This window comes from Oreochromis niloticus, linkage group LG3 (assembly GCF_001858045.2).
Source record: "Oreochromis niloticus isolate F11D_XX linkage group LG3, O_niloticus_UMD_NMBU, whole genome shotgun sequence".
In the NCBI taxonomy this organism is placed as follows: domain Eukaryota; kingdom Metazoa; phylum Chordata; class Actinopteri; order Cichliformes; family Cichlidae; genus Oreochromis; species Oreochromis niloticus.
Window position 1 is genome coordinate 45,957,395 of NC_031967.2, and position 26,654 is coordinate 45,984,048.

Sequence of the window (26,654 nt, forward strand, 5' to 3'; positions counted from 1 at the left end):
TAAGACAAAAGTGGTTTTAATCAAAGAAGATTGCATAAAACACTTGAAAAAACAATTATTTTTTGTCAGAGTCTTTTTAATTATTTTAGGTAACAGATCAGCTACTGATCACATATGGCTGTGCACCCTCAGTATGTTAGAGACTTTTTTTGTTGTTAAAAGATGATGTTTCTTCTAACCATCACCATGTGCTCACCAACTGTTTACTTTATCTCCTGACATTCAAATGTAGTTCTTTAAAAAGTACCATAACATGGTTGTCCTGAGTTAGTGTAATATAAGGTCATGTGTGCTGTAAGAGGTGATGTTGCTTACTTTGTTCCTCGTGGTGACAGCAAGGCCGAGGTTCAGCTGTGAAGAGGCCTCCTGCTTTTCTTTAAGCGTGTCAGGTGTCATCACCTCAGTTTTATCCAACTAACAAACAGAAGCACAGCTGAGAGGATCAATTATTTATTCATTTAGGTTAGTAAACAGCTAAGCATGGACTAGATAATAACTGGGGAAACATCTGAGCTGGTTTCATGCATTTAGACACTTCATTCATGCTCTCCAGCCTTTTCTTCAGTGTCTGCATCCTCACCTCATCATCTGCCCTAGGCGGCCATAGGCCAAAGTTTTTTAACTTTCACAGAATGTTTACCCACATCTTCACTTCTGTTTTTTAAAATTAATTTCTACTTTCTGACAGATGCTTTTGTTAAGGTTCATTTTAAGGAGAGAGAGATGGAGGAGATCGGAATAACCCACTGACCCTGCCAGGTGGAGTCAAACGATGATTTTAATGAAACACACAAGTGGGAGATGTTCCACTGTGTACAAACAGCATCAGATCTCATCTCCAAACTTCAAAATACAGTTTTTATGCATCGGGGTTTAACGCCCCCTCTTGCATCAGATACATGGATACGTCAACTCAAAACCACAAATGTTCTATTTGACAACTTGTGACACAATTAAACCTATGAATACAATATCAATACTTGTAGATTATGTTATTAATGCCATGGTAATATGAACAATAGCAGTAAAATAATTCCCTAATCCTGATACTTTTTAAAGGCTGTGTATAGTTAATATCATTAGGTAATACTGTTTCTTTTTTCCCCTTCACTGAACAACAGTGCCTAACACATGACTGTATCCAACAGGCTCCAGCACTTGTACAGATTTTCACAAATCCTAGGGACACTAACTTTATTAACACTTCAGTCTTTTCACATTTTTGTGCATACCAAAAAAACCATCAACAATATACATTTAAATCTGTTTTCTTCACCACCACAATGTTTCGCAGTAATAAAATATTACATGTTACGTACACACTATTTCCTGCTTATAATTAAAAACCGAAACAAAATTACACATTTACACTGTGTGTAAATGTGTAATTTTTCTAAATACACATTTTGTAGGACAACATAAAGGGCCTCGGGGCTGTTGTGATTTCAGGTATTTGGTCACAAAGCAAACTGAAACATGTATTTAAATGTTAACCTGATTAAAGTAGATGAAAACCAGGGGGTAACCAAAGTTAGCAAAGTATTCAACTGCAACAGACCAAAGACTGGCCAACAGGCCAAAATTTTCACTGATAGGACCATATTAACAACACACCTAAAACAATGTCGACACATTGTGTGGGGGACACTATTCCCAAGACAGTATGTAAATTCAGAAAAAAAAAATACAAATCAGAGGACATTTTGAATTCCAGATCACGAGGTTGTTTTGCTCCTTTAGGCCTTTTAAAAACTATTTGTGACAAAAGGGGACGATCTGACTGAGAAACCAGAGGAAACGCCACACTCAAATGATTAGTAGTGCTTTATCCTCTATTGTCCATTTTAATTCATTTCATTTAAATTTTATTTACATAGCACCAGAGTAAATTAACTTCCAAGATATAAATAATGTTGTACTTAATACATATTGAATGGTGACCATAAAGTTATTAAGAAAGTGTTTACTAAGGTCATAACTTAATTAAACTTAATTGCTCCCTCCTGACTTTTAGAAAAAAAATGCAGGTTCAGTGCACTTCTGCATTAGCCTTTTTTAGACCTAGAATTTATACCATGTTTAAAGCTAATGCATACTGTTTATATTTATACAGTAACTGACTACCAATCCCAAAACAAGGAAAAAAGAAGAAGGCTGCACTGCTAATGTGACTAGCACCATGTATGACTCAGAGTATTAGAGAAAGATAAACTATTTTACAATGTGTAAAAAAGGTTTTAAGCATCATATACTTCCTTTCCAGCAAAAAGCTGAACTATTGTGTTTCTGTTGTCTGGACCAACACTTTTAGTCATAGGAAAAAGAACGTTTTTACGGGACTCTGGGTAGTATGCTGTCATGTGTTTGTGCAATGTTTTTGTTGTTTTATTTGCCAAATGTACAGTTGTACATTGTGTCTAAACATCTCCACTTTGGTTTGTTCGTCCAAATGACATGTTTGGAGATAGTTTGTGGTTTGTTCAGATGCAACTTCCCAAAGCAAACCCATACAGTCTTCTTTGTTTTAGCGAGAAGATATTTTCTTCTTTCAACCTTTCCAAACACAGTCATACTTCCTTATTCATTTAGTAACATATGTCATTCTACACAATCTGATCTGAAGGTGAGTCCAAGCAAGGATGTCCTCGGGGGAAGATTGTATGATTTTATTAACACACTGACCAACAGACCAACTTTTATAGATGTTGTGACACTTTGTGATAATCAGTCATCTGCACCTGGATGGTAGTGACTTCATAATTTCCTATGGAAACAGCAATGATGTACTTTTCAAAGGACTGGATGGAGATCTGTCACAACTTTATTTTTACAACTGTCTATGTTCCCTCATCAGATAATTTAACTTTCAAGATTTTTAGTGAAATGTTTCCATTTTTCAGATCATGAAAACAGGGATATTCTTCTGGTAAAGGCCATATGTGTTTCACCCCACCGTGTCACACAAGGATAAATCTGGGGTCTAGGTAAGGCCTCAAGTGTGCCACAGTGAACACCAATCAAATCCACTACTGCTTGAACTGTACCAGTGACCTACGATTGGCCTGAAGAGAACTTGGTTTTATTTGGTAACTGAAGTTAAAATTGGGAGCAAAGATCAGACAGATTTGTGGTAAACAGACAAACAGCAACAACAAACTGTGTGTGCACTGTAGCATCAACTGGTTAATACTAGAATACACACCTTACAATATCTTGATGCATGCGCAATCATCCAGATAAGTAAATCCCCAAAGTTTGATTTTGTTCATCTGGATGTAGCGTTTTCAGTGGGAGAAACATTTCATCACTCATCCAAGTGACTTCTTCAGTCTCAGCTGACTCCAGGTTTTCCCAAATCTCATAAACAGTACATTTGCAAATTCTCATGACCATTGATTAACCCAAATGCAAATGGTAATATAACCCTTGTGATGGGTTTCAACCCAATTTTTGTTAACCTCAACTCAACCTCAACCCAATTTTTGGATAGTTATCCTAACCCAGTGTGCTGGGTCAAACCACTAACCCAACCATCTTAAGTTGAAACAACCCAGCGTTTGTCTGTGAAGGTTCTCAGTCATCCAGGTCATCGTAGTCAAAGGAATTTGCAAAGAAAAGCGTCTGGACTTCTTTGAGTTGCTTGAAGACGTTTCACCTCTCATCCGAGAAGCTTCTTCAGTTCTAAGGTCAAATGGCCGAGAGTCCCAGATTTAAACCCAGTGGGAGTATCCCCCCGAAGAGGGACAAAGGACCTCCTGGTGATCCTCTAATCACATGAGCCAAGGTGTGAAAGCGGGTGTGGTACCACTGGGTTTAAATCTGGGACTCTCGGCCATTTGACCTTAGAACTGAAGAAGCTTCTCGGATGAGAGGTGAAACGTCTTCAAGCAACTCAAAGAAGTCCAGACGCTTTTCTTTGCAAATTCCTTTAACCCAGCGTTTGCTCGGTTCATATTTGACCCAGCATTGGGTTACAAATTTAGAATATTTTCATGGCATTATCAAATCAAAATAAAAAAAAAAAAAAATAAACTCGGAGTTATAATTATATAACATTTGGATCACTCTCAATATGTGTATAATAATAATATTTACTAGGGCAGAAAAAAACAGAACGAACAAATTAGAAGAAAATAAAAGTGTTTCAAATGCATTTTGACAAAATTACCTGCATCTCATAAGCAGTCACTTTTTACAGTATGCAAGCTAGCTGGTATTATAGGTCATTCTGACCCACAATATTACTGTCTATGCCTAAGAAGTATAATACATGAAAAAAACTGATGTACAAAAATAAGTAGTATATATTAATAATTAACTGAATATATGTAAATGAGATGGGACCTACTATGTGTAAAAATGGCTGAGAGGCAGAAAATGAGGAAAACAAAATAAAAACAAATGTTTAAACAAATTTAAAACTGATATAGTTCCATGCACTTTAACAGAAAATGATTAAATCATATATTAGATAGTTTGATGAACTTCCAATGTAAAGTTTGGATTATTTGAATAAATTTGTAATGAAGAAGACCTTGACGAATGCAGCTAAATTAAAGACATGAACCCTTAGTCTTTAGTCTCAAGCTCCTTCATTCAGGACTTCAGGGCCATCTCAGCATTCTGCCTCCTCTGCTTCTCTTTCCCAAGCCTCTGCTGTAATTTAGCTACTTCCTCATTCAACTGGAACGGGAGGGAAAAAGGTAAAGGTACATTTATAAGAGTTTCTACAAATTAATTACAAACTGTGATGAGAAAAAAAAGCATGTTAACGTTTTATTTTGCATTAGAAATATTAGATATTAAATCTAATGAACAAAATATGAACCTCTTTGTTCTCGGCTTCAAGTTTCCTATTTTTGGTCTGCAGCTCCTTCTCATCACTTTATCTTCTGTTTCTCTCAGCACGAAGCTCAGAGAGTTCAGCCTCTTTTTCTTTTAACTTTTCATGGGAAAGAGAAACAATGAAAATTTACTCATTTAACAGAACAAAACAAATATTAAATATTTAACCTGAGTATTTCAGTTTATGTAATTAATGTAAACATCAGTAATGACCTTTAAAAAGACATTAAATAGAGACAGTCATTTCCAGAGAGAAACTGCAGCTAAAATATAGTATTTTCGAAAATGTTTATATTTTGAGTCAAATTCAAACCTGAATTCATAAAAGAAGGAAACAGATATAAGGTAATAAGTTAATATAATAATTAAAAAAAACCATGAAAATAAAATTACCTCTTTACCGTTGGTCTCCAGCTTTGTTTTGAGGGATTCCACATCCATCTCAGTATCGCTCCTCATCTGCTTCTCTTTATTAAGCAGATGTTGTAGTTTTGATACTTCATCATTCAGCTGAGTAAGCAGAAAAAAAATTTAAGTTGTAGTGGTTTCAGGTTCTTTAATGTTTTCAAAGAAATATTTTAACCACTATCTGCTGTGTCAGTAAGAGTACCCATGATAAAGATTACTGAGAAATTGACAGTTTGAATAATTCTATGTACCCTCAAACAACCGGCTTCTTCATCATAAGTAATGAAAAATTCACCTCTTTATTCTTTGCCTCAAGTTTCCCCTGTGTGGTCTGTAGCTCCTCCTTATCTTGCAGCCACTTATCTTTTTCAACACGAAACTCATGGACTTCAGCCTCTAGATCTTTGACCTTGGAATAAAAGGAAAACATCAGACTCATTTTTACTAAAAGGGAAAAGTTTCTGTATTGTACTGTGTAAGTCATCTATCTATCTGTTCAGTTAGGGAACATATTTACCAACCAAAATGATGGAATAAAGCTGGTGTTGAGTTCATCAAAAAAATTACTACAAAGAACAATATCGTTGGGTTACTTAACGTAATCCCTAATCGGCTTCTTCATCATAAGTAATGAAAAATTCACCTCTTTATTCTTTGCCTCAAGTTTCCCCTGTGTGGTCTGTAGCTCCTCCTTATCTTGCAGTCACTTATCTTTTTCAACACGAAACTTGTGGATTTCAGCCTCTAGATCTTTGACCTTGGAATAAAAGGAAAACATCAGACTCATTTTTACTAAAAGGGAAAAGTTTCTGTATTGTACTGTGTAAGTCATCTATCTATCTGTTCAGTTAGGGAACATATTTACCAACCAAAATGATGGAATAAAGCTGGTGTTGAGTTCATCAAAAAAAATTACTACAAAGAACAATATCGTTGGGTTACTTAACGTAATCCCTAATCGGCTTCTTCATCATAAGTAATGAAAAATTCACCTCTTTATTCTTTGCCTCAAGTTTCCCCTGTGTGGTCTGTAGCTCCTCCTTATCTTGCAGCCACTTATCTTTTTCAACATGAAACTTGTGGATTTCAGCCTCTAGATCTTTGACCTTGGAATAAAAGGAAAACATCAGACTCATTTTTACTAAAAGGGAAAAGTTTCTGTATTGTACTGTGTAAGTCATCTATCTATCTGTTCAGTTAGGGAACATATTTACCAACCAAAATGATGGAATAAAGCTGGTGTTGAGTTCATCAAAAAAAATTACTACAAAGAACAATATCGTTGGGTTACTTAACGTAATCCCTAATCGGCTTCTTCATCATAAGTAATGAAAAATTCACCTCTTTATTCTTTGCCTCAAGTTTCCCCTGTGTGGTCTGTAGCTCCTCCTTATCTTGCAGCCACTTATCTTTTTCAACATGAAACTTGTGGATTTCAGCCTCTAGATCTTTGACCTTGGAATAAAAGGAAAACATCAGACTCATTTTTACTAAAAGGGAAAAGTTTCTGTATTGTACTGTGTAAGTCATCTATCTATCTGTTCAGTTAGGGAACATATTTACCAACCAAAATGATGGAATAAAGCTGGTGTTGAGTTCATCAAAAAAAATTACTACAAAGAACAATATCGTTGGGTTACTTAACGTAATCCCTAATCGGCTTCTTCATCATAAGTAATGAAAATTCACCTCTTTATTCTTTGCCTCAAGTTTCCCCTGTGTGGTCTGTAGCTCCTCCTTATCTTGCAGCCACTTATCTTTTTCAACATGAAACTTGTGGATTTCAGCCTCTAGATCTTTGACCTTGGAATAAAAGGAAAACATCAGACTCATTTTTACTAAAAGGGAAAAGTTTCTGTATTGTACTGTGTAAGTCATCTATCTATCTGTTCAGTTAGGGAACATATTTACCAACCAAAATGATGGAATAAAGCTGGTGTTGAGTTCATCAAAAAAATTACTACAAAGAACAATATCGTTGGGTTACTTAACGTAATCCCTAATCGGCTTCTTCATCATAAGTAATGAAAAATTCACCTCTTTATTCTTTGCCTCAAGTTTCCCCTGTGTGGTCTGTAGCTCCTCCTTATCTTGCAGCCACTTATCTTTTTCAACATGAAACTTGTGGATTTCAGCCTCTAGATCTTTGACCTTGGAATAAAAGGAAAACATCAGACTCATTTTTACTAAAAGGGAAAAGTTTCTGTATTGTACTGTGTAAGTCATCTATCTATCTGTTCAGTTAGGGAACATATTTACCAACCAAAATGATGGAATAAAGCTGGTGTTGAGTTCATCAAAAAAAATTACTACAAAGAACAATATCGTTGGGTTACTTAACGTAATCCCTGGTTCTTTGATAACAGAGTGAGGTGTTTCACTATGGGAATCGCCTCAGTGTGACCAACTACGGAAGCTCCAATGACACCACGTCTGTCTATGACAGACCTGTCGAGCTGTGCTCAGGGCTCCGCCCCCTCATACTAACACGGCTGACCAGCTCCTCCTAACTCATTCCAAGCAGATTTCTTTCCGTGCCTAAGCAAGGAGGGAAGTGTTGGTGAAACACCTCACTCTGTTATCAAACAACCAGGAATTACGTTAAGTAACCCAACGTTCTTTTTCTAACTTCGCTCGGTGTTTCACTATGGGAGATATGGTCCACTCCCGGATTGCGCCAGCTCCCGAAGCTACTCTCCAGTGCTACTCCAGGATCTCAGGTCGAACCTGAGGCACCAGAATCCAGCACTGTCTGAGCCAGGGATGACTGTGCAACATCCAGCCGTTAAAACCGGACAAACGTGTGCGGCGTAGCCCAGCTTGCCGCCTCACAAATATCCTGGACTGATACACCTCTGAACAAAACCCAGGATGTGGCCACACCCCTAGAGGAGTGAGCTCGGAGTCCCGGGGGGGCCTGCAAGCCCTTACAGCTATAAGGGGCCTGCCCTTGTGAGAGGAGGCCCAGGAAACAAACAGCTGATCCGACTTCCTGAATCCGGCTGTTTTGTCAACATAAGTCCCCAAGGCCCGGACAGGGCACAAAGTGTTCAGCCTCTGCTCCCTCTCTGAAGAGAATGGAGGGGGGTGAAAAGCTAGGAGCTCTACTGTAGAGCACCTGTATGACGTTTCCAACACCTTAGGGACAAAGGCTGGGTTAGGCCTCAGGAGTGTTTTAGTGAGTCCCGGGGCCAGCTGTAGACAAGAGGGGTGAATAGACAGAGCCTGTAATTCACTAACTCGCTTGGCTGTGGTTAGAGCCAACAGAAGAGTGGTTTTAAGAGACAGAAACTTCAATCCCACAGCCCCAATAGGCTCAAAGGGGTGGTGGGAGAGGGCACCTAAAACGACTGACAGATCCCATAAAGGGACCAGTGGTCTAGAAACTGGGAGCGTTCGACGCGCCCCTCTCATGAAGCGACATACAAGTGGGTGCTGCCCGGCAGGTTTATCACCAAACCCCACGTGGCAGGCTGAAATAGCTGCTAAATAGACCTTCATGGTGGAAAAAGCTTTCCTTTTGTCCAGTGTGAAGAGTAGAAAGATATTTTGCTGCTATTATTTGCTGCTATTTTTATAATCATCATTACCATTTCATTATTAATAGTGATATTGCATTCAGATGTTCAAATATATTGGTATCATATTAGTCTTTATTACAGGTCCAGTAAGAACCACGTTAAACTGTTGAGTTGAATCTATAACCCGAAATGCTTTTGAATCTATAATCTTAAATGTTTATATGCAGACTGCATTGTAAAAGAAAGGCCTTAACGTTGAGTATACTCTGTGCCAAACTGAGACAGGAAACGCCATGCTTTGCAAAAGTGAAACCAAAAGCAGAGTCTGAGTGCAAGTATTTTGAGCCGGTTATGAACAATCAGGTTATTCTTTAGTATCTTTTATGTATCTATATCTTTTGATTAAGCTTTTAGTAGAGGTTCTTGATTAAAACATGTATTCAGTAGATTACATATACATAGTTTCAGTTCGGTTATTACATATATTAGAGTGGCTTCTGTCTCTCTGTCTGTGGAGGAGGCTCTGGCATTCTGAATGGTTTCAATAACCTTTGGAGGCATGCCTGCTGCCTTCAAATTCCACCTTTCACGGGCCAGGCCCAGAGAGCAACCTGGTCTGGATGGAGATGGTATATCTCCCCCGCGCCTGAGACAAAAGGTCCCTGCGGATGGGGAGTGGCCATGGTTCGTCCACCAGAAGCTGGATGATTTCTGCTATCCAGTGTTTGGATGGCCACCGCGGAGCTATTAAAATCAGTGACAGCCCCTGATCCCTCACTCTGATCAGTGTTGGGGAGATCAGGCTGAGGGGAGGGAAAGCATACAGCAGAGTTTTTGGCCATGGATGGGCCAGCGCATCTACGCCCAGTGGCACATGTGCATCTGACAAGGAGAAAAACAGAGGGCACTGTGCGTTTTCTCGCGAGGCGAAGAGATCTACGGCAACCCGGCCGTATCTCTGTCAAATCTGTTCCACCACCTGTGGGTGAAGCCTCCATTCTCCGAACAATGGATTTCCTCTGGACAGGAGGTCTGTACGCTTGTTCAGAATTCCTGGCACGTGAGTTGACCGAAGGGAGAGGAGCCGAGTGCTGCTCCACATAATTATTTCCTTGGCTATCCTGTGTAGCTGCCGGGAACGGGTGCCGCCCTGGCGGTTGATATAAGCAACCTCAGTGGAGTTGTCTGTTTTCACTAAAATATGTTGAACCTGGAGATACGGCAGAAAATGCCATAAGGCTAGGAGCACCGCGCGGAGCTCCAGTACATTTATGTGATTCACAGCAAGTCTCTGTGACCCAACGCCATTCACTGCTCTGCCCATCATAGTTGCACCCCAACCTGACAGGGATGCATCTGTGGTCAGCGTCACCCTGGAAGACACTTCCCCGAGAGGTACACCTGCCGGGAGAGCTGTCAGGCTCCTCCAAGGCCGGAGAGCCGCAATACATTACTGAGTTATTTTTACACCACGACTGAGATGTCGGCGAGGGCACAGTTGCAGAGAAGCGACCCATCTCTCATCATAAGTAGCCCCAAATGTACCACCGATATCACCGAGGCCATGAGGCCGAGGAGGCGGAGATAGAGTCTGAGCCGCACGACTTTCCCCAGCTGAAAACGGGAAAGACAGTGAGTGAAGGATGCGATCCTCCGCTCTGAAAGTGCGATACGATAAGAGATGGAGTCTATTCTGAGCCCCAGATACTCTGTAAACTGTACGGGTTCCAAGTGGCTCTTGTCCAGGATGATTGTGAACCCAAGCTCCGTGAGGTAATTCACTACCACCTCGGAGTCTTTGATCGCCTGCTCGCGCGATCGTGAGCATATTAGATAATCGTCTATGTAAGAGAATATTCTGATGCCGTTGTTCCTTAACGGAGACAGCACTGCCTCCACACATTTGCTGAACACCCTTGGAGCTAAGGATAGCCCGAAAGGGATAGTTTGAAACTCGTACGCTACGCTCTGATGTGAAAATATGCGTCTGATAGGTCGATTGTAACAAACCAATCGCCTGTGTGAATTGAGCGACAAAGCGTCTTGTGTGTGAGCATTCTGAACGTGTACTTTCTCAAATGCTTGTTTAACACACGCAGATCCAGAACAGGACGGAGCGACGTTCCTTCTTTTTTCGGGATGAGGAAATAGCGGGAGTAAAAGCCCTGCTGAGCTTCTTCGCTCGGAACCGCTCTGATCGCCTGTTTGTATAACAGGGAGGATATTGCATTACTGACTATATTGCATTACTGACTATATTAATTTCTGTGTGGATAACACCGTACCTACCAGGACTGTACGGTGTTTCTCCAACAACAAACCCTGGATTACTTCAGAAATTAAAGCTGTCCTCAAGCAGAAGAGGAGGGCCTTCAAATCCAGAGACAAAGAGGAGTTGAAAAGGGTGCAGAGAGAGCTTAGGGGACTGATAAGGAATGGGAAGGACAGCTACAGGCAGAAGATGGAGAACCAGCTTCAGCAAAACAATGTTGGTGAAGTCTGGAGAGGCCTCAGAACCATCTCAGGCCACAAACATCAGAACTCTCTGCCTGGGAGGGATGTGAGGTGGGCAAATGAACTGAATCATTTCTTCAACAGATTTGATTCAGCCATGAGGCAGTCTCCAACATCGGCTGCAGACTCACCCACCCCCACTGCTGCTGTTCCACCTCTGACACCTCAGACACTTCACACCTCCTCTATTCACCCTGCTCACTCCTCCCCACCCCCAACAACAGCATCCAATACACACTCAACACAAGGCTCCAGCCTGTCTCTCTCAACCACCCAGGTTCGGAGGGAACTGAGGAGGATTAAAGCCAAGAAGGCAGCGGGTCCAGATGGCATCAGCTCGAGGGTCGTCAGGTCCTGCGCGGACCAACTGTGTGGTGTGATGGAGCACCTCTTCAACCTGAGCCTGAGGCTGGGAAGAGTCCCACAGCTCTGGAAAACTTCCTGTGTTGTTCCAGTGCCAAAGACTTCACGCCCCAAGGACCTCAACAGCTACAGGCCGGTGGCTCTGACATCCCACCTGATGAAGACCCTGGAGCGGCTGGTCCTGGCTCAGCTTCGGCGCCTTGTGAGCTCATCACTGGACCCACTTCAGTTTGCCTACCAGCCTGGCATTGGAGCGGATGATGCCATCATTCACCTCCTACATCGTTCCCTCGCTCACCTGGAGACCGCTGGGAGCACTGTGAGAATCATGTTCTTTGATTTCTCCAGTGCCTTCAACACCATTCTTCCCTCGGTTCTGAAGGACAAGCTGGAGAACTCAGGAGTGGACCATCACCTCACTACCTGGATTTTGGACTACCTCACCGACCGACCACAGTATGTGAGGACTCAGGGCTGTGTGTCGGACAGGGTCGTCTGCAGTACGGGGGCCCCACAGGGAACGGTTCTGGCTCCGTTCCTCTTCACCATCTACACTGCAGACTTCTCCCACAACTCCAACCAGTGCTTCCTGCAGAAGTTCTCTGATGACTCTGCAATAGTCGGCCTCATCACTGATAGGGACGACAAGGAGTACAGAGGACTGACTCAAGACTTTGTGGACTGGTGCCAGCTGAACTACCTCCAGATCAACGCCAGTAAAACCAAGGAGCTGGTGGTAGACTTCCGCAGGCACAAGCATCCTCCACTGCAACCACTGAACATCCAAGGTATGGACATCGAGGCTGTGGACAGCTACAGGTACCTTGGTGTTCATCTGAACAACAAACTGGACTGGACTCATAACTCAGACGCCCTCTACAGGAAAGGGCAGAGCAGGCTGTACCTGCTGCGGAGACTCAGGTCGTTTGGAGTGGAGGGCCCACTCCTGAAGACCTTCTATGACTCTGTGGTGGCCTCAGCCATCTTTTATGGTGTGGTCTGCTGGGGGGGCAGCATCTCTGCTGGGGACAGGAAGAGACTGAACAGGCTGATCCGAAGGGCCAGCTCTGTTCTAGGATGCCCTCTGGACCCAGTGGAGGTGGTGAGTGACAGGAGAATGGCGGCTAAGCTGTCATCCCTGTTGGACAACATCTCCCACCCCATGCATGAGACTCTGACAGCACTGAGCAGCTCCTTCAGTGGGAGACTGCGGCACCCACGGTGTGGGACGGAGAGATTTCGCAGGTCTTTCCTCCCCACTGCTGTCAGACTCTACAATAAAGACTTTTGCAGCTGATCAAACACACAAACCCACACATGTGCAATAAGACTGCTATACGTGCAATTCTTCTTCTGACGAAGTTGTGTTTTTGTATTTTCCTACTCAGTTGTATATAGTATTTGTATTTCTATTTTATTCTATTGTATATATTATTCTATTCTATTTTATTCTATTGTATATAGTATTTTATTTTATTTTATTGTATTTTATTGCATTCCAGTGTTTTCTAATTTCTGCTACATAACTTTGCACTTTTGCTGTAACAAAACAAATTTCCCACCTGTGGGACTAATAAAGGCCATCTTATCTTATCTTATCTTATTTCCTCCTCCAGCACATTCGCTGAATCGCCACTGGTCACAGAAGCTAACACTGCGCCGAATCTCAGTGGTTTTGCCGGAAACTGTAGTTTGTAACCATGGGAAATGGTTGACAAGACCCAGGGATGAACTGCGCATGCGCACCACCGCTCCAGCCGCGCTGCGAGCGGGCCTCTGAAGATGCGGTAGCGTAACGTCACCCCTGGGGCTCTCCCCCTCGGGAAGAGCGTGAGCTCCCCCTGCTGGGAACAAAGACAAATTGCAGTGATTTTCTTTTGTTTGTATTTTGAAACTGGGGGGACATTCTGCCCTTGGCAAACTGCCTGGCTGCAGAAATGCACGTTTTATTTCTTTTGTTACCCCCAAACCACAGTGAAGTGTCTGGTGACTCTGGGCAGTGCTTGGTCACACAGCCAGAGTGCTTAGGAGTGTTTGGTGACACTGTGCCATTTGTCCACAAGTCTGTCCTCCCTGAACTGGAGGAGGAGACTGAGAGGGTGCTCCTGGTGAACTGGAAACTTCTGGAGACCCTGAACCTTGGAGTGATTTGGTTACCCCTTCTAACACCTTCCTTCTCTTCGGGGGAGAAAAGAGAGGTGACACAGAATGCTGCAGGTGTGCTAGCCTGACCGCTTCTTTTTCCCCTCTCCGGGGTGTGACGGCTTGTTCTTTGCAGCAACTGCTGCAAAGGAATGCTTGCCCTAAGGTCTTTGGTTCTCTACCTTGGCCTGGTGGGCACCCTGCTGGCCTCCTGCTCCTCTCTGCATTCTGACCCCACTCTGTCTCCCTCTCACAGCTACTGCTGCTGCTGCAAAGCCAGCTCTTGGCACCTGCTGGGGCTGAGAGTTAGGTTTTCTGGGTAAGCAGAGGTTGAATGCTTCTCCCTCCTGCTTTCTGCGGGTGCTTGTTTCTCTCATTCTCTCCAGGGCTGGGCCAAAGAGACCCTTGGTTGGGTCATACGCTGCATCCATGACCTCAGCCTTCTGAGCATCATCTAGGCCTGACAGGTTTAGCCACAAGGCTCTCTTACCCGAGACTGCAAGGCCGATAACGCGGCCACACCCTTGGACTGCTCCCCTGGAGGAGCGAAGAATGAGATCATTAACCACGCAGATTTCATCCCAGAGGGCTGGGTTCGGGGAACCCGAGTCAAGCTGACAGCCCATGTCTTCCAGAATTTCTGCCTGATATGCTGATAGCAGTGTGACTGCATTAAGCGAGCATACTGACTGTGCAGCATATTTGTACATCTTTTGATAAATAGATACCATGAGGCGATCTATCTTGTTGGGCAAAGAAATGCTAGAAGAAGCTGAGATTGCCCTGCGGTTAGGGTGAAGGTGATACGCCACTGAAGGCTCCACTGCTGGGGGTTCGGTCAGTCCCAGTTCACCCATCCCCTGGATCTCAAGCTTAGAGCAGCCCTTGGTCGGAAGCTTGCTTTTAAAAGGGTTTGACCAATAGCGACTCATTTCTTTCATGCAGGCCGGGACTGCTGGCAGATGCTGCTTCTATGGCAGCAAGGCTGGTGGGAGCCTCTTGCCATCATACAGGTCGCGTTCTGCCCCTTTGGCATCCTGGGCGGCTGACCATGGGATGCCTAGCTTGGCAGCAGCCCGTTTGCAGACCTCGTACAAATTGCTGTCCACCGGGGGTGCAACTTCAGCCCCACTCGGTGGCCTGGACTGGTGGGGAGTAAAGGTAGAGTCATCTTCATGTTCCTTATGCATGTCCTCCAGGTCGAGGAGGTCGAAGTCGGCATCGCCCTCCGCTTCCTCGCCACCCGGCTCGCCCACGTTTTGATCGAGGAGGTCCTCGAACGATGGGGGCATGAGCGGGGACTCTTCTTCCATCATGTCCGCCGAGCTTGTGGAGGCTCGTGGATGACGGATATCGCTTGTAGCAGTAGCAGCCGAAAGGAAGGGGTCCTGACTGTTCATAACTGCTACTCTCAGCCTCCTTACCAGGACTTTCTCTGGCATCAAAGCACAGTGTGGGCATCCCCGAGGGTCCGCCAGTGAAGCCTGAGCATGCTTGACACCCATACAGACGATGCATATTGGATGAGGGTCACCAGGCTCATCTCGACACGTTAGCCCGTAAGTAGCTAGGACTAGCAGCGGGTGTTAAATCCGATCTAGTCGCAGCGGGAGTCAGCTCGTCGTGACACGTTAGCTGCACTCCGCTAGCCAATATCGTTAGCAACTTAATGCTAACTGAACCCTAGGTCGACCAACAAGCTAATGCTAGTGAGACGCTAATGTGGTTTGTGGCCTGCTAACAAGTTAATACTAGCCAGACACTGAACGAACAGCTCGCCGTAACGCGTTAGCCCGAGTCACACAAGGTCATCAACCTCGCTAACTAAAACCAGGAACCGCTGGGACAGCTCGCCTGACGCGGTTGCTGTTCCACAGTGGAACTCTAAGTACACTTCTTTCGAAGGACTTACTCAGCACGATCCAAACTGGAACCGGAAAAACAGCGTCCGGCGATGTACTCCTACACGGGACGCCTGAGAACTGTTAAGCAGCTAATCAAGTTAGCCTGGATGCGCTGAGGGAGCTCAAAGTAGTTTCTCACGGGAAGAAAGTGAGAATGAGTTAGGAGGAGCATGTCGGCCGTGTTAGTATGAGGGAGCGGACCCCTGAGCACGTCTCGACAGGTCTGTCATAGACAGACGTGGTGTCATTGGAGCTTCCGTAGTTGGTCACCCCGAGGCGATCCCCATAGTGAAACACCGAGCGAAGTTAGAAAAAGAACTACTTTAGAAAAACCTTAGCAATTTTAAAAACAAAAAATATGTGGTGAACAGAGAGATAGTAACGTCCATAGAGAAATTATAACTGATTGATGAAGTGTGAATTAATACAGAATCAATATAACAGAATATATTGTGAAATGGGCTAATGAAATATTTATTTTCTCACTGCACGGAGCTTCATGACTTCATTAGTTTTGTCTTTTAACTTGGCATTCATGTTGACGCTACGCTATGCTACCAAACATTGGCAACAATGTTAGCACTGGCAGGTAGCAAAATGTTGTTGTTTCTATTCCTCTTTTTGAAGGTGGTTGATGGACTCATATAAAAATATTCATTGAGATATAACTTGATATAAAACTGAATATATGGAGGTAAAAGAAATAAAAGACAAAAACCTCTGATTGGCTGGCCTCGAGCTCTGTCTTCAGGGTCTGCAGGTCTTTCTCCAGCGACTCATTCTTCGAACAGAGTGATTGTATCCTGTGTAAACCTACATTTTCCTCCAACTGAAAAATAAATGAAGAGCCATGTTGTTGTATTAAGCTTAAAACATGTGTCTCCTCACTCTGCTTTTAACAAAGGCTCAATTGCATAAAATGGCATGTGTTGTAATCTACCACAAACTTAATGGAACAGTGCTGATATTGTATGTGGAAGTTTGTGTTTGTATTTGAGAATTACTTTCTCCATCCTCTTGATAGCAAGGGTAAGCTTGGTGAACTTCCTTTGTGACTCATCCATCCCTTTAAGCGTGTCATTTCTCAGCCACTGAAGTTTCTCCAGCTAACAAAAAACAAACACAGTGGCTCAGTATCACATTAGTCATACTGGTTATACTCCTAGAGATTAGCTTAATGGCTACATAATGAATGGGGGGGGGCTTGTGAAATGAGGGCAGTAGTGTAAGCAAGAAAACTTGGACCTCCTTCTTTCCAGCTCTGGGGGAACATCAAGTGGTTCCCAGGACAGGTGAGATATGTGTCTCCACTCTGTCCTGGATCTGCCCTGGGGCCTCCTTACAGATAAGAGCAGTGTTTTAATTTGTTATATAGAATTACCTGAGTCTTGAGCTCCTCAATCTCCTCATCCTTCCTCTTGAGTTCAGCCTCTGTCTTCTGCAACTGCTCGACTATCTGCAGGAGTTCATTCTGTTCATTCTCATCATGCAGCATCAGGACATCAGCTTTTATATCTTTACTCGGAGACTCGTTGATAGGCATCTGCTTTCATTGAAGCATATGTGATTGAAAGAGCAATTAAAAAGTCCTTTAATTTGTTATATAGAATTACCTGAGTCTTGAGCACCTCAGTCTCCTCATCATTGCTCTTGAGTTCAGCTTGTGGCTTCTATGTTTAAAAAGATCAGAAGCTCATTACACACATGTTGAGGACGTTGTTTCAGTTTATGCAAGTGGATTTCTTTAATGCTTTTTCTATGGTTTGCTTTTATGTACATCAGAATGAAACTACACTTGATGGCAGTGTCTAACAAAATCCACTTATGCAAGTGGAATCCACTCATTCACCTGAGATCACAGACAAAAGAAAACAACATAAGAAATTAGTATACTAAATGTATATTTTGTTAGCATTGTTAACAAAATGTACATATTCTTGAATTGGTGAATCTCCAAAAGTAATCAGGTTGCAAAACAAATAGGATTTTAAGTGATCTAGATCAAAAGCTGTCTACATTTTAATCCTAAAAGTGATTTTTGCTTCTCTAAAAAACAGGTTTGGTACAGTGGTCATCAGCATTGATGGCCATTGCAGCTCATTTTCCATCGACTGATTTTTACCACTGAAAAACTGATAACTGTGTCTTCTGAATGAAAAGACAAAAGTGTTTTTATTCAAAGAAGATTGCATAAAGCACTTGAAAAAACAATTTTTTTTTCAGATTGTTTTAATTTTTTTAGTTAACAGATCAGCTACTGATCACATATGCCTGTGCACCCTCAGTATGATAAAGACTTTTTTTATTGTTAAAAGACGATGTTCCTTCTAACCATCACCATGTGCTCACCAACTGTTTACTTTATCTCCTGACAGTCAAATGTAGTTATTTAAAAAGTACCATGACATGCTTGTCCTGAGTTAGTGTAATATAAGGTCATGTGTGCTGTAAGAGGTGATGTTTCTTACTTTGTTCCTCGTGGTGACAGCAAGGCCGAGGTTCAGCTGTGAAGAGGCCTCCTGCTTTTCTTTAACCGTGTCAGGTGTCATCACCTCAGTTTTATCCAACTAACAAACAGAAGCACAGCTGAGAGGATCAATTATTTATTCATTTCGGTTAGCATAGAGCTAAGCATGGACTAGATGACAACTGTGGAAACATCTGAGCTGGTTTCATGCATTTAGACCACTTCATTCATGCTCTCCAGCCTTTTCTTCAGTGTCTGTATCCTCACCTCATCATTCCCCCTGTGCTGCTCCTCACCCTGCAGCTGCTGCTGTGCTACAGCTACTTCCTCATCCACCTGAGTTTAGAGAAAAAAAAATGTTAGCGCTTTTAAAATAAAGCTTCAAAATTTTGGAAGATTTAATTTGCAAAAATGTTACTCACATCATGGCTTGGTGAGTTATTCTCCTGTGTCTGCAGGTTCTTCTCATCTCCTTCCTCGGTCTGGTGTTCATCACTGAGCTTCAGGGCTGCAGCTTCTTCTTCTTTGAACTTGGACAAAAGTAGAACATTATGGAAAAGACGCACGTTTTGGAGCGATCATCAGACATAAAGAATATTGTGTGTGTGTGAAGGAAATGCTCTAAAAGTGAAATTTCAGACTATTTACAGTCATTTAGCTTAACACAACAAAACTGCCAGGATTATATCATGGACACACTGCAATGCATCCTTCTGATGGAGGATAAGATTCTATATAGATCATAGAAAAACACCTAAAGCTGGAATATTTCATCTTTTTTTTTTTTTTTTTTTTTTTTTTTAATAAGAGGAAGATGAGCTACTGATCAAATGTAGCTGTGCTCCCTCAGCATGCCTCTGTTGCACAGGTGCATAATTTCAATGGAAGATGTCGTCAATTGAAGTCAAATCTAATGGATTATTTATTTTAATGACTTTGTTACTCTGTTACTATTTCACAGTAATTATTATTGCACCTTGTTTTTTTGATAAAAATACAAAAATATTATTATTGTTGTTTTTGTTACCCCCCAAAAGAAGTCCTGGGAGGTAACCAATCAGGTCAACTGTTTGCACATATTAGGGCCGTTCCCCTGTTGTAAAAGCTGTCCTTGAGTCTATTTGTCATTTGTCTAAGTTTGCCTCACTATCATGCCTTTATTCACAGACATGACAGTCATTCGTTTTTACACCATCTGTAATTTGTTTTTAGTGCAGCTGCTTCATTTCTCTCTCCTCCCCCTGTTTTTTTCCTGAGTTGCTATCTTATCTTTGTGCTCCTGATTCATCTCTGACTGAACTTTGTTGTTCAGGTTAGACTCCCCTCTGACACGCAATTCTGCTTCTTTTTTCATTGGAAGTAGATAAAAATTATGTCCATTGTTTACTTACATGCTTGTTGTCATTTTTTGTTTCACCTGAGTTCAAAGCTTCACTTGAATTCCTCTCAGCTGTCCTATTTTCATTTTTGCTCCCTCCTCGCAGAAACACAAAACATGGGAGATTAGTGTTTTGTTTGATTCTTATAAAGTCTTGGGTTGTATCTCTCATTATCCAACATCTTTTAAAATACCATTATAAGGGAAAAAAATATTCATAGAGCTCATTAAACCTGTATCAAACTGAAAAATGAATTTGTGACTTACTGTTTTTCTTTTGCTTACACTTGTAGGTGACAGTAACAACAAGAAGAATGGACACGGAGACAACAATAATAATGATGCAGTTGAGCACCGCAGGAGTCAAATTCTCTGAAGTGAAAAATTAAAGAAAATCATGAAAATAAAATAACTGTAATAATAATAATAATCTTTAATGTCAAAAACAAAAAGCTTTCTTCATAATCTTCTAACTGACAGTAAAAATTAGCAAGTGAAGAAAAGCAGAGTTTTCTGAAGTATTTTTATACACATATAAACAAGTACTGAGCTTTACATTTGAAAATACTTGTGTCAGATTACCTGGGCTGACCAGGAATCCAAACCCGTTTTTTAGACTCATTTTGTTCTGGAAACAAGAAGAAAATAGTGACAATAAAGAGATCTACCTCTGCATTCATGCTGAAATAAAAAAAGAAAAAATCGTGTTGTTTAAAAACAGCATCCTAATTCAACTTTGATGTTTGCCACTATGTGATGATCTATCAACACTTAACTATGATCAGAATAATTTTATTTATTTTGAATCAAAAAAGGTTAGAGTTGATATAAATGATTACAATTATTTAACATAATTAGGCTTTAACTGTTTCTTCTCTGTGGATGGCCTTCACACTGTGTAATGTTCAGCATAGAGGGATAATAACTATTACAATGTAGCTTGTTGTAAATTGCCTCACAAACAAACAAATACACCTTAAATCACCACAAAATCTGCATCTGAGAACTAAAGTTTTACATGTTTGAGGCAACAAGTTGTCACTTAGAACCACAGAGACAGTAAATTATACAAACAACCAAACATAAAGTATTTACCTCATGAATTACGCTGATGCATCTGCTTCCTTGCAGTGAGTGAGGCTGTGCAGCATTTGTCCTTCAGCACTGGTTAAAGGAAACACTCACCTGCAGTAACAGGAGGCGTGGTTTCTTCAGAAGTCTGATTAGGAAAACAATTTGCATGTTGCAAACAAACAATCAGTTCTTGCGAGTGTGCACATGTTAACCCTTGGATGCACAACCTACCAATACCTACACTCTTCCACGAGCGGGATCAAAAATGACCCCAAATAGAAACAATGCATTTTGCTATAAACTCAGTTGTTATTTTTCAAAATCTTTAAAACAAAGAGTTGTAACATTCTCATATTTGAGGTATTCCTCATAAAACATGTTTGTGACATGAGGCTCTTTGCATTTTTATTTATTTTTTCATTAATTTCAAGAAATTGCAGTTTTTGTATCACTTGTATCACTTTTGTATGCTTGCTCGGCATATACTGCAGAAGCTGGGTCTTCCCTCTGAAAGGCACAAGTTGTTCATCCACTGTAACACAATCACTGAGGATGAATTTCTGCCTGCAGTTGACCAGGAACAGGCCCCATATGTAGCGGAAAGCTGCCATGTGGTTTGTTTTCAGTCGGTAGGCTCTGGTCCTCTTGTCATCTAAGTGCAAGAAACGGTGAATATGTTCAAATCTTTGAATTGACATAGTGGCCCTGTACAATGGGTTATGCAGAGGACTCCCAAAAAACACACAGACTGGTACATCCCAGTTGTTCTCACTTCCTGCAAGAATGGTCAATCAAATTAAGGCCAGGAGCTGATGTTTGATTACATTTTTCCACTCTTTCCCCTGTCTGTGGCTACTCTTTGTGCCTCCATGTTTGCATGTCAGATCTCTTCTATTATATTATCAGACATGAACATCTTCCATGCATCTATTGAGGAGACGGTACTAAACCCAGGTGCAAGCCCTGGCCAACTAATTCAGAATATTGTGGCTAGAGCAGTAAGAGGGGCTCATTCTGTTAGACTCAATATCCATTTCCTCTTCAGAGGACTCATCAGAGGACTCCTCTGTATCTGACTGGCCTTGTTCAGTGTGTGTGTGTGGGGGGGGGGGGGGGGGGGGGACAGTAGTCTGGGTCCTCTATATCTGAGATGTCAGATTCTGAGTCATTAAAAAAAAAAAAAAAAAACCATCAGAAAGGACAATGTTTGAAATGCGCAGGAAACTATAAACAAGGCTGCACATAAATGGTTTGCAGGTGCGCATTCGCTGTCAAAATAATAGACACGTACCAGATAAGAAGTTGGAATGTGTGTTTGCATAGATAAGATGTTCTGGAGGAGGACAGACATTTGTTCAGAACTCTTAAAGATGTCGAAGAAGCGACCTCTGTAAGCAATTACTTTGGTGTTCCTCCACCGCAAAAGAAGCGCATATTCTCTGAATTTCCAGGAATACTTTTATTTTGACAGTGAATGCACACCTGCGGACCACTTATGTGCAGCCCTGACTATAAATCATGTATGTTACTGTGTAAAAATTCATTCTTGATCCATCAGAAGTGTAAGTGGGTCAGTCAGAGTTGCTAAGAATGAAAGTTTCATAGAAGATTCCACAGGAACCGCTTGGAGTCATTTTTGACCCCACTTGTGGAAGAGTGGGGTAGTGATACAAAAACTGCATTTTTTTTAAATAAATGAAAAAATAAATAAAAATGCAAATGGCCTCATGTTACAAACATGTTTTATGAGGAATACCTGGAATATGAATATATTACAAATTTGCATTTTAAAGATTTTGAAGAAAAACAACCCGTGGGGTCATTTTTGACCCCACGTGTGCATCTAAGGGTTAAAATGAAACTTCATTAAATGCTTTTAATGCCAGCATGATGTGATCTGGTTAAGCTGTTACAAACCTTAGGCCTTGACCTTTGACCTTGCTATGATGAAATGTTTTCTTGAGTGTGTCCATACCTTGTTTCGTTTGTGCACACAAACATGTTTCCAGGACAGACACAAACTGACAAATCAACAAATCTTAAATCTTAACATTTTATCAGTTTCTTGCTTCTCTGGAAAGTGGTGACATCATATCTGAGGTCTCATTCTAGTTTGAGCATGTAAGTACCCTGACAGGTGATCTAAAGAAGCAAAAGGAAATCTAGACATAAAGTGTACATAAAAAGTAAGTTCTGAGTACTGTCTCAAACCAAACTCAGAGTAATTGCAGCCAAAACCAAATATCTGGAATCAGTTTGTCTTTAAAAACAGAATTTAAAGCTGTTTGTATGTTGCTTCACTAGTATCAGTTGTTCATGTATAACTATTTCAGGAAATCAAATAAATGCTCCTTTTAGTTTTTTACCTTTATTGAAATCAGCTTTAGTTGATAACATTTACTGATCTAATCTAAGAAAAAAGAAAACAAATCAGGGAAACATTTCTGCACTGAAACACAAACAGGTTTATGACTAAGTTTGCACAATGAAAGCATGAGGTCACCACAAATATTCAGTGCATTACTTGTCATAACAGCTGCTTCACTTCTTTACCTCAAGATCTGATCAGTTTCCTGTTTCACTGGAACAACACTGTTTTAGACTGTGGTGTCCTGTTACAGCTCACAGTTTAAATGGGATCAGCATCATATCTTCCCAAGTCCAATCTTTTTGGACATTATTGTTTGTGGCTGTGGCAATACACCTCACAGGTAATGTTAGTATAACAACATGTGAGTGATGACAATACTGAGATGTTGATGTTTATGTTTAGTATCTTGGTTTAAGATCTCACAGTGATAACACTTGTTAAATAGAGCATTACAATTTGTTTTGATAAGATTTAGTCATTAAGTATTGAAATGCACTTTGAAATTTAAACCTCATGATGTTAGTGGACAAATAAATAAATAAATATCCTTTGCATTTTATCCACTGGCTGACTTTAAACCACAAATATGAAGCAAGAGGACAATTGGGATGATTCAAGCTCTCTGGGATCAATAAAGATTGACTTCATTCCTTCAAATGGTCGTAGACAGAACAACTCTGTCATCCCTGAAGCTGAGCCACAAATGATGCGGGCATCCAGAATTTTCCAGAGACTGTGACATACAAAAATACCACAAGAAATCATATTTAGAGTAACTGCATCAGCAGTGTCCTCTATGTTGTTTTGAGTTATTAATTATCAGTTGAAACAATGAAGGTGTGCTCAACACCAAAGAAACCACCCACACCCCAACACACTGGGGTCAATAATCCAAAACAGGGCATCAAAAGACCATAAATGGGTTTGGGTTTAAACCCTTTGGTTCTTAGAGGTTTGGTTTTGTGCTTCCTCTGTTCTTTCTGTACCGCATCTATGAGTCCTGTCTTTGCATTTCCTGTTTTAGTTTGAACGTCAGTGTATTTTATCAGTGTGTTCTGTTTGTGCTCTCACTGTCTCATCAGTGTAATCAGCGTCAGCCGTGTCTCCCAGCTGTTTCCTCTTAGTCCTGTTCACCTCTTGTATTTATTGTCTGCGTCTTCCCCTGGTTGTTGTACCATACCCTCACTTTCACCGTGTGTTCTCTCTGCTACCTGCCTGTTTAGTTTGTTTTTATACTCTCAGTTTGGTTAGTTTTCTGTTCGGTTGCTATCCAGCAATAAAGCTAAGTGTTTTGAGTTATATTTGCCTCCGTGAGTACTGGATTTTGGGTCCTTTCTCTCTGCCTGCCTGCACAGAGCCATGACAGTCCCAAAGTCAAACGAACACTGCGGCATCACTAAGAGTTAAAAGCATTCTAAATTCTTTCATCTTTAATAAAATGATCAGTGTTGGTGCTTTACCAGGTGTAACGATGAAGTTTAACGTCTAGGCATCCATGAAAACAGAATTTATTACATTTAACAGAGATAGAAGTTAGCAGGAAGTTAGCTCGCTAGTTTTCGCTTAGACATAATACATGACAGATTTGTTCATATATATATATATACATATATATATATATATATATATATATATATATATATATATATATATATATATATATATATATGTAAGAGACGAAAACAGGGTGTTGCTGGAATGCTACTACGCAAGTAACCCTGGCGGAAGGGGTTACATGAATAGGATGAGGGACCTATGGATTCTTCACTACCCAACATACAATGACGGAGTAACAACTAGTAGCTCAGTGTTCCAACATTCGAAAGAAGGGACTGCTATCACAGCTAGAAATTGATGAGGTACAACATAAATGCTACGGCAAAGAGGAGTCAGGACGCCAGGTCAGGGGGGAGATATCATCACCCCCACCCGAGATTGGGTACATAGCCCCAAGTGCGATAGGAGAAGGATCGTTGAGTGCGAGAGGAACTGACCTGAAAGATAGGATCATGGCCAAGCTTGAAACCTGGATCCCCCGTAGCCGGTTACCAAGATTACGTGAAGTACCCTCAGAAGGTCTGCTAGATGATGTTAATGCAGCACTACGGACGATACCTACAACCACGATTACCGACACTAACAAGCTGATCTACAATACGGCAGCAGTGATCAGTGAGATGCTTGGCTACAAGTTGAACAGCCACAAGGGGCAGTACCCTCCATGGAGAAGGAGGCTAGAGGGCAAGATCAAAGTAGCACGGAGGGAGGTTAGCCAACTAACGGAGTTGCAGAAAGGTGCGACAAAGAAGGTGCATAAGAAATACAGCAAGCTGTCCATACCTGAGGCCTTGGAAACTGCCAAGCAAAGACTCACAGCCTTGGCCAGCCGCTTGAGGAGGTACACCAGAGAGACAGAAGGCAGGAGAATAAACCAGCTGTTCTCCACAGAACCAGCAAAGGTGTACTCTCAGTGGCAAGGGAACAATAAGAGAACAGCACCACCAAGGCTGGAGATGGAGCAATACTGGAAGAGCATATGGGAGAAGGACACAACCCATAATGGCAATGCTCAGTGGTTAGTGGATCTGAGGGCAGACCATAGCTACCTCCCTGAACAGGGTCCAGTAACCATCACAGTGGCAGATATCCAAGAAAGGGTCTCCAGTATGAAGAGTTGGACAGCGCCAGGGCCCGACATGGTTCACGCCTACTGGCTGAAGAAGCTGACTGCACTCCACGAGCATCTGGCAGCACAAATGAACCAGCTGCTAGTTAATGAGAGACACCCGGAATGGCTAACCGAAGGTCGGACGGTCCTGATCCCCAAGGACCCCAAGAAGGGACCGGTCCCATCCAACTACCGACCAATTACCTGCCTCAGTACTACATGGAAGCTCCTGTCAGGCATCATATCGGCTAAGATGAACAGGCACATGGGTCAATACATGAGCGGGGCACAGAAAGGAATTGGCAAGAATACCAGAGGCGCAAAACACCAGCTACTGGTAGACAGAACATTCAGCCGAGACTACAAGACCAGACTGACCAACCTGTGCACTGCCTGGATTGATTACAAGAAGGCCTATGACTCAGTGCCCCACAGCTGGATACTGGAATGCCTAGAATTGTACAAGATCAACAGGACCCTAAGAGCCTTCATCAGGAACTCAATGGGGATGTGGCACACAACACTAGAGGCCAACTCCAAGCCAATAGCACAAGTCACCATCAAGTGTGGGATCTACCAAGGAGATGCTCTGTCCCCACTGCTGTTCTGCATAGGCCTTAACCCCCTCAGTGAGATCATTAACAAGACTGGCTACGGATACCGGCTACGAAACGGAGCGGTTGTCAGCCACCTCCTGTACATGGATGACATCAAGCTGTATGCCAAGAGTGAACGAGACATCGATTCATTGATACACACTACCAGGCCATAAAGCAATGACATTGGAATGTCTTTCGGACTGGAGAAGTGTAGTCGGATGGTAACAAAAAGAGGGAAGGTAGTCAGAACCGAGGGGATTGAGCTACCAGAAGGCAACATTGCAGACATAGAGGACAGTTACAAGTACCTGGGGATCCTGCAGGCGAATGGGAACCATGAGGAGGCCGCTAGAAAGGCTGCAACCACCAAGTACCTGCAGAGGGTCAGGCAAGTCCTGGG

General features: G+C 42.0%; 1 protein-coding gene across 10 annotated transcripts in view; it reads right to left on the reverse strand.

Annotated features, from left to right (window-relative positions):
• Nucleotides 1-26,654, reverse strand: part of LOC102080928 (myosin-9) — a 66,067-nt gene that overhangs the window by 3,846 nt on the left and 35,567 nt on the right. For 3 of the 10 annotated variants that reach the window (XM_025905605.1, XM_019354837.2, XM_019354849.2), the window contains 13 exons: nt 18,587-18,694; nt 18,432-18,500; nt 18,166-18,264; nt 17,311-17,367; nt 17,079-17,240; nt 16,702-16,803; nt 16,416-16,526; nt 7,291-7,404; nt 6,943-7,056; nt 6,595-6,708; nt 6,246-6,359; nt 5,897-6,010; nt 5,562-5,662 (listed from right to left, as the gene is read on the reverse strand). In XM_025905605.1, coding sequence (XP_025761390.1) covers nt 5,957-6,010; nt 6,246-6,359; nt 6,595-6,708; nt 6,943-7,056; nt 7,291-7,404; nt 16,416-16,526; nt 16,702-16,803; nt 17,079-17,240; nt 17,311-17,367; nt 18,166-18,264; nt 18,432-18,500; nt 18,587-18,694 — 1,218 coding nt within the window. In that variant the 3' untranslated portion in view covers nt 5,562-5,662; nt 5,897-5,956. Of the gene's footprint in view, nt 1-315; nt 415-3,926; nt 4,684-4,828; nt 4,943-5,238; nt 5,356-5,548; nt 5,663-5,896; nt 6,011-6,245; nt 6,360-6,594; nt 6,709-6,942; nt 7,057-7,290; nt 7,405-16,415; nt 16,527-16,701; nt 16,804-17,078; nt 17,241-17,310; nt 17,368-18,165; nt 18,265-18,431; nt 18,501-18,586; nt 18,695-19,555; nt 19,642-19,809; nt 19,915-20,124; nt 20,171-20,637; nt 20,711-26,654 lie in introns of those variants that run through there. The other 7 variants (XM_019354850.1, XM_019354842.1, XM_019354851.2 and 4 more) reach the window with 7 other exon arrangements.